The sequence below is a fragment of the Mesitornis unicolor genome, unplaced genomic scaffold, assembly GCF_000695765.1.
Source record: "Mesitornis unicolor isolate BGI_N332 unplaced genomic scaffold, ASM69576v1 scaffold19587, whole genome shotgun sequence".
Classification (NCBI taxonomy): domain Eukaryota; kingdom Metazoa; phylum Chordata; class Aves; order Mesitornithiformes; family Mesitornithidae; genus Mesitornis; species Mesitornis unicolor.
Window position 1 is genome coordinate 16712 of NW_010194549.1, and position 8698 is coordinate 25409.

General features: G+C 39.9%; 1 protein-coding gene across 1 annotated transcript; it reads left to right on the forward strand.

Moving 5' to 3' along the window:
- The first annotated feature begins 3666 nt into the window (after positions 1-3666).
- GPR1 (G protein-coupled receptor 1) lies at positions 3667-4719 on the forward strand. Its single transcript, XM_010187858.1, has one exon. It carries the CDS (start codon positions 3667-3669, stop codon positions 4717-4719), a length of 1053 nt encoding a protein of 350 aa, XP_010186160.1.
- Positions 4720-8698: the final 3979 nt, after the last annotated feature.

The window sequence follows — 8698 nt, forward strand, 5'->3', positions numbered from 1 at the left end:
CCTTGGACCTGTCTGTAAATTTCAAAAGTAATGAGGACCAAATGTGTGAGAGATGTTGCATGGGCTGTAGCCCGAACATGTGGCATAAATGGTGTAATTAAGTTGGACCCTAACTTGTGTGGTGCCCAGGGAACTTTGAACCCCTAGGAAGAATTTGCATCAAGTCAAATGGGTAGAAATTGCAACTGTTTTGTTTGTTTTATCTTACTTTAGACTGAAAACTCAAGGTAATTTCACTCCAATGTCATTCCACTGACCACAGGGCTGAGGCAGGGAGAGGTCAAACGACTTCCCCTGGTCAAACAGGATGCCTGTGGCATAGCTATGAATAGAGTCCATAGTACTGGTCTCATGTCATAACCATAAGGCCATTCTTAGTGCAACAGAGAAAATGAACTCCAGGTACTTGCAGTAAAATGCTATGAGTATATCCAATTCTGTAATTCCCTGCTGAAATTCAGAGAAAGACAGTACATGTAGCACATGGTGAAGTCTCTTTCCAGCAGTTTTGTGGCTTTGTATTTTAGAAATATTTCCTAACGATCTGTATTTCTTGGTAATTCCATTTTCTGTCCCAGGATGTAAAATGTACTAGCACCAAGTACCAGCCTGTGATATTCCTATGAAGTTGTTTAGTCATTAGCTTCTGTTTTACAGAGGGGGACAGGAAATGAAGCTTCCTGGTCAAACGTCCCAAAACATATTTGCTTAAAATCAAGCATCTATATTCATAATTAAGCAGCTGAATCAAGGAGACTCAGTTTTCAGAGCTGCTTGTGACCTCAGCAAACAGGAACAGCCTCCAGTCAAACAACTGCTGAGAGTACACTTTACACAGGCTGTTTAATATTAAAAAAAAAAGAAATACAGGATGAAGTCTAAACTTGGTTATATTCATTACTATGCAATGCAACACTGTTCTGTAACCTGTGGCTGCCCCCAAGTCCTATTGCCAGGTCTCTAACCACACTTTCCTGTTTATTGAAGAATATTTTCCTCACTCTGGCTCCGTTCTGCAACCCTGGACCAGCAAGGACTGAACCAGTGAACTGCACCAAACTTCCCTTACCCTTTCTAGCAGCTGGCCTGAAAGCCAAGTGAAAACTGCTGTCAAAAAGTCTTGTTTTCTCTACTGAGCAGAGGTTTGCAGACAGGTTCATGAGAGTCTGAAAATTTCCACCCTGGAAATTAGGCCATTTGTCAAAGATCATACAGGAAATCAGTGACAGAATAAGGAATAGAATTAGATTTCTTCACTTTCAAGACCTAGGCTTGAACTGCAAGGCAGTTCTGACTCTGAAAGTTTATTAATAATTAAAAACCAAGCTCATGTATTTAGGACTATGTGTGTTTCAAGAACTCAAAGAATCCTCCCTGCTGAATGATGGTTAATGGTTATCTCAGAAGAAAAATTCTGGATCCCTTTTGATTTTCCCCACTGTGCAAGTGTTACTGCGTTGGAAGAGTAGGAGTTGGAATAAGGAAAAACATAAGCCTGGAAAAGTAATTGTATTCTAAAAGTGTGCTCTTTCAATGGAGGAGCTTTAAAACTACAGGAGGCTTGGTAAATGTTTGGTATTTATTTAGATACATTTTCTTCTCCTGCTATACATCACCTTGGAAATTCTAAATATAAAATCAGCATTGTTGGGCAGTAGGCAAACGTTTGTAATCATCATTGTGGTTTTTTAGCACCATTAGGAGAAAAAAAGAGGTTTGGGAGGAAGTGTCTGAATCCAAGTATTGTTGTGTTGTGCTAGCTCTTGAGAAACTTAAAAGCAGAATTGATTAGTGAGTGGAATAGAGGATGTTAATCAGCAAGAGTCTGAAATATTTGATTTTTTTTGTTGTTTAACTGCATAGATTCCATTTGAAGGTATAGTTCTGTATACAGGCAAAGACACTTAAAAATCCAGTTATTGACTTGACGGTCCTCTGAAACTGTCCAAACGTAATGTTCCAGATGTTAGCGGTACTGCTCCTTGTTTATACCATTTCCCAGCAGCTGTTAAGCTATTTGAAAAAATGACTCAGATGGGTGGTTCTGGTATTTTATGCAGAATCTACCCCCACGGGGCATGTAATTACATAAATGCGGCCCAATAAATATCATTTTATTAGGACAGCAAATGAAATAACATTCCTTCAGCCTGATGTAAATACAAAGGGCAAATGTTATCATAGCCTCTTGACAGAACAGGCTGTATCGACTCTTATTACATTTTTTTTTTATCAAGAGATATAAGATTACACAACTTTTTTTTCTTTCCCTGGTCTATCCATCTACGAATGAGAAATCCAATCCTGCTAATGTGTGTGCATGTGCGTGGCTTCACTTGTGTGAGTAACCCTTTCAAAATAAGTGAATTGCGTTTTTGGAGGAGAGGTACGTACATGAATACAAGCTTGCAGATGTGGCTCTGCAGGCAGTGTACTCTGGAGACCCTGCCCCTGTTGTCCTTAGCATGCTAAAATTAATGGAATTACAGGAATGTAGGGCTGGGCTCCAAAAGCGAGGGGTGAATTTCAGTTTCTGAAGGGAGCTGGTGCTCAGAAGTGTACCGTGAGCTCATCCACAGTACAGCTAATGGACTGGTCCTATCCTGCTCTCAGAGACAGATTTTTAGTGCAGCTGAATCCAGCCCGACAATGTAACTTTAAACGATATTGAATATGAATTCAGCTGAATATTTGTTTTGACCATGGCAGATACTTTTGTCAGACTGTGGCCACCTGTGCTGTGCTGCGCTGCAGCTTTGTACTGTGAAATGAACACATAACCTCTGTTTGCTAGCTGTTTTCCTATTAATTTCTTTTTTTCTGAACACCAATGTTTTAATCTATAGCTCTTACATTGTGTTTTATTCTCATGGGAAGCTGTATTTTCTTTCATCTATTACCTGTTTCTCAGTTCATTAGTGGAAGAATACCAGGGTTGTATTGCCCCTGAAATAAGTTCTGTATGTTTCCTTCTCTACATCCTTTGCTGCGTTAAGGAAATATGTTACATTGAATGTGTCCAAAAATCAGCATTCCTAGATACAAAAATTGATACATGACAGAGAGGAATACACCCATGAACTTTCACTTGCTGGAGAAATCACTGTCTATGATTTTCTTAACTATAATTTGAGGGGCGTGGGGGATGTGGTAATTTTATTAAAAATATCTTTCTGGCATTTTAACTGCACTTTCTTGCCTACATAGATGCCTGGTGTTTCGCTGATGTCTGATAGATATAGTCCATAAAACTTGCTTCAAATAGGAACAAAACAGTAAAATATGAAACTTGATTAGAAAAGAATAGAAAAATCACACTTCTGTAAAACTTTGCATCCAGTCTCCCAGAAATGTATCACTGTAATGAGTGCTCACTGTTAAGAAATAAATGCAAGGAAAACAGTTTCTGACGATTTCAAGTGCTGTCATGATTTGAGCATTTCTTGAAATGGCTGTAACCAAAATACTCTACAAGCTTTGGGCTAGCAACTGAGAGCTAAAAAGTGATAGATATATGAAACTAAGTCCATGTTCTATATGGACTATATGTGGGTGTTCTATGTCCAAGAACTTAAAGGAGTTGCAGGTTACTATTTGCAGTGCAAGAAAACATTTCTCCTTTGACTCTTCATTTTTTTTTTCTTCTCCAGAAAGCAACTGTACAACATGACATTTGAGGACTTTGAGAACTACTCTTATTTCTATGACCTGTCTGAGGAAGATGAATCACCCCAGTCCTCTCTCAGCATTGCCCATATGATTTCCCTTTCGTTTTACAGTGTGGCATTTCTGCTGGGAGTGCCAGGTAATGCCATTGTCATCTGGTTTATGGGCTTTAAGTGGGATAAATCTGTTTCTACACTCTGGTTCCTCAATCTGGCCGTTGCAGATTTCATTTTTGTTCTCTTCCTGCCCTTCTATATTACATATGTGGCAATGGGCTTCCACTGGCCTTTTGGGAAATGGCTCTGCAAAATGAACTCATTCATTGCACTACTGAATATGTTTGCCAGTGTGTTCTTCCTGACATTCATCAGCCTTGACCGCTACATCCGCCTAGTCCACCCAGTCTTTTCCTACAAGTATCGGACTGTAAGGAACACCCTTGTTCTTAGTGGGATCATCTGGATGTCAGCTGCAATTATTGGTGGCCCTGCCTTATACTTTAGAGACACAGCTACAGTTCTGAACAATGTCACCATTTGCTACAACAACTTCCATGTGCATGACAGAGAACTTATTTTGCTGACACATCACATTCTTATTTGGGTGAGGCTTGCATTCGGTTACCTCTTTCCTCTAGTGACCATGGTCATTTGCTACTCATTGCTGATTGTGAAAGTGAAGAGGAGGACTGTATTGACTTCCAGCAGGCTTTTCTGGACCATCATCGCTGTAGTTGTAGCTTTTTTTGTTTGCTGGACACCATATCACATATTCAGCATTGTGGAGCTGTCTGCTCACCATGATGAAAACTTGCATGACTTACTGCAGGATGGCATTCCCCTCTCCACTGGCCTTGGTTTCATCAACAGTTGCCTCAATCCAATCCTCTATGTTCTGATTAGCAAAAAGTTCCAGGCCCAGGTTAAGACAACGGTCTCTGAGGTGCTAAAGTTGGCACTGTGGGAGATGAGCCGCTCAGGAACCGTCAGCGAGCAGCTGTGGAGCTCAGACAACACCCATGCGCCTGTGCACTATTGTGAAACTGCTCAGTGACTGCCCTTGTCACCATCCCGCTCCAAAACAGCCGGCAGGAGATTTGGAGGTGTTCTTCACTTCACATCTGCCAGTCATCTGTCATCTTGGCATATACAGTTTTATGTAAACAGCTGGCTTAATTGCACTTGCTGCTTTCCTTGAGAGGTTTTTAAAGGACACATCATTAGGGTGTGGTGTACTTGCAGTGCACACACAGCTTGAACTGAGAGTTGTCAGCATAAGTGGAATTGCTCTAGCTGGGTTTTTGATCAGAAATGTTGTTGTAATCATGTTGTTTTGCTGTGGTTCCATACCTCATAGATATCAAAAAAGCACATAATAAAAATACACCTCCTTGCCATCACTAATAACACTCACGATTGAGACATTCTCATCCAAGAGGTTGTGCCCATACATCAATGGGTCATGAGTCTCCTGATTATCTAGTGTTGCCTTAAGTAAGAGTTACCTGGCTGCATTGCAGCTAAGTGAAGCTGTTGGTGGTTCTGCTCTGCAGCCAGAGAAGAATCCCAAGACAGACAATACTGAATCACTGCCTTCTCTTGTCAAAAAAAGAAGGAAATAAAATCAGTTCTCTCCCAGAGCTCTTCATCTTATACTCAAAACTAAGACAGAAGATCCTGTGTTTTCTGGTCGCTTACTCCTGTGCTTTTAGCACCAGCTGGGTGGAAAATACTGAGCAGATGTTTCATATAGCTATTAGGTTCATTTGAAATGTCCAAAGAATTAGTGAAAATGTTTCTTACAGAAACTGAAATTAAAGGCCCCCTGCCACACTTGTTCTTTTTCTATGTTTCAACTTTCAGGCTCAAAGAGGTTTAAAACTATCGGTTGCTCTTTATCGTTCTGTCAAACAAAAGTAAAGAAATAATATAACATTTTGTTTGCCTTAATGCCAATCTTCAGAAAATGGGCAGAGTGAATCCAGCAATATTTTGTTAGAAGTCTGTAGCAAAAATTTGGACTTCTTTGCCAAATGAGAGGCAAGACAATACAGCCAGGAAATGGAGTCCGCTCCCATATGAAAGATGAAGTAGTCCCAGTCATGCTATATTTTGTTCCAACTTGTTCCTTGCTGTACAGTCACACATGCACCAATGCAAATATATTTGCTAAGTGGAGTGGACCAATATCTGATGCAATACCACTTTAATTAAAGAGTTGAATGTGGGATAAAGCTTTAGGTAAGGTTGAACTGTTTTTAATTTGTTCTTGGCCTAGGTATATGGAATAAAACGCCTTTCAGATAATCTACCTAGTTTCTATGGCCTGCCAACACACAAGCAGCATTTATACTGTAATTGAGACCTTATATGTAAATACATTTGCTTTAGTATAAAATACATGTGTGTATATATATGTATGTATGTATGTATGCATGCATGCATGCATGGGCATATCCAGTATTTGTAGCTGTACAAATAGGAGGTCTGACTGTGGTCTGTAACTTTTTCTTTGGGCTGTGGTTTCAGAGTTCAGGGGAATCGGGCAGGATCAGTGGAATTTCAGTGTGCTTCATTTTGGCCTAGAAAGCTGGTAAGCAGCACTCTTCCTTTGAGTCATTTGCTGCCTGGTACATAGTGACTCATCATAATATTTTGGCACCGAGCTGCTGAATGTGCCTAAATCAAACATTTTTGTAGCTTTTCTTCACATGTTCCCTGACATTTTTCTAAGAATGATGTGTTAGTACTACTCTCCTGACAGTACTCCAAGCGAAGTAATAAAATTCTGTTGTTTCTGAAGAGTCTGTTCGTTTGCTTTTCTCAGCAGCAGTATGCAGTGACTGTCCATTCTTAGAGCAGCTCCTTCCCAAAGATTTTGGAAGATGAAAGCAAGCCCTGACCCTTTCTACTACAGGAATCAAGGTTTACGTCAGCTTTCTTCTTGCAAGTCAGCTATGTGAGCACACTTATTACTACATACAAGAATGAGATTGATGTTCAATTGTGGGAATATATATATGCTGTTTTGCACACATCATCAGAAAGCCTCCCCTGAAGTAAATAATAGAGACAAAAAGTAGAACTGAACAAGGCCAAAGTCAGTCCTGGTCTATGGAATTAGGTGGATTAACGATTTGGCAATGTAACTACTACCTCATTCACACCGAGATCAGCTACAGAATTATCTTCAAATCATTTCTGCAGGAGTAATGGAAGATACCGAAACAAAACAGATCAAAACAGATTGCTCTAAGTTTCAGTGTCCAAAACAATACCAACAGTTCTATGCTGCTTGGACTGCAGAACACTCATTCAACCCACTACAAGGGGAAAAAAGCCCAGACAAAAGGAATCTACCTTATCGTGCTAGGAGGTACTATAGAAAAACACCTAATAGGAAACAGCTCTTTGATTAACTGTTCATTCAAGAATAATAGCTACTGACACCTTTTTAATAGACCAGGTAACCAGCTTCTGGTTACTTACTCTTATCTGCCTCCCGAACAGTTTGTACTTCTGAAGGTTATTATGTGGAGGTTGTTACGTAGATTAGTGTGTAACCAATACTTTTGTTGAAACTGTTTTCCCAGCATCCCTGTATATCACTTATTTAAATTATGGAACTTTCTGCCGATCTTCTGTTATGGGGTGCACTTGGGACAGAAGTGTCTCATTTACTTCCAAGATTCTGATTTTTTCGTAGGCACAATGACACAGTTATAAACCAGCACACACCCAAATACCCCACAAAAAGCCAAACGTAGGTATATGTGGAATTCTTTTGCCCATGTGCCTATCTATTTTGTAAATGGGGAGACTGTGCTCTCTAGCTTTTGTTGTTTTGTTCCTGTGCAGAAAATTTCCTTCTAACAAGAAGGAGGGAAAAAAAAAACAACCCACAAAAGAAATCCTAATAACTTCAGAGTTTGTACATGTGTGCTTACCAAAAATAAAACACACACACAAATCCAGTCTGGCAGGTCAGATAGACGGCTCATAGCGCTGTATCTTAGCAAAGCTACAGCCTATAAATCAAAACATTTTGTCCCCTTAGAGCTTTAATTTCAAAGTCAAGGAAAGAGTTTAAAGGTAAGAAGCCCACTGAATGGGAGGTCAGAAACAGTGATGGTCAAGTGGCATGTGATGCCACATTTTTTGTGGCAGAATTTTTATTTTGTTTTTCTTTCTGATGTGGCATTTCCCAATTTCCTGCTTTTAACAGCACCATGACAGAATTGCTAAAACTAAGCCACAGGATTTAGCAAAAGCAACAGCTAGAGAATTGCCACAGAAAGGGTGCTATGCATGAATTACACGTAAGGTGAAGCTAGGCCTTTAGGAGTTAAGTTTATGGAAGGTGGGAATGAAGCCTGTAATTATACATACTTTCCATTCTTTAATCAGGCTTTAAACCTCTGTCAGGCATATTTTTTTCTGAAACAAATTATAAAACAAAGCTCTTACATAATCTGAAGTTGGCAGACCTTTAAACAAAGAGAAACAGGACCTGCTGTGCCAGATAACCACACACAGATGCTCTGTGGGGAAAAAAAAAGTTGTTATTTTAGCTGCTGCTGTCAGGCTTCAGCACCGAGCATCTTCATCTGAGAGTGACCAACGTGGCACATTAAGGCTTTCGTTTCATGCTCACAATAAATTCTCTATCTTGGTCCAACAGAAGCCCTAGAAATGTGAATTTGTCTAGAAGCTTCACAACTTTAACAGCTTTTATATTTGTATCATTCCCACTGATAGATTTTATTGAAAACAATTTAGTTCTGATAGGTTCTTCAATCTTTAAAAAATGCCAAAATCCCTCTAGTAGCCCATCTGGAGCCAAGTCAGCAGCTCCAACGGCTGTTAATTACACTACTTCATCTTTGCACTTTAACTGAACACCTATTTTTTTGTTGCTTTTAGCCAGGAGCATGCTTCAAGTTTATTTATATTATAATAAAAACTGATCTAAATTTCTAGAAGTGCCCCCTGCCTGAGCTGCCGCCCCCGCCCCCGCACCTCGCCGCGCCCCG

Bases quoted from the DNA above. Each gene is read 5' to 3' on its own strand.
- GPR1 (XM_010187858.1), top strand. From the start codon at position 3,667: ATGACATTTGAGGACTTTGAGAACTACTCTTATTTCTATGACCTGTCT.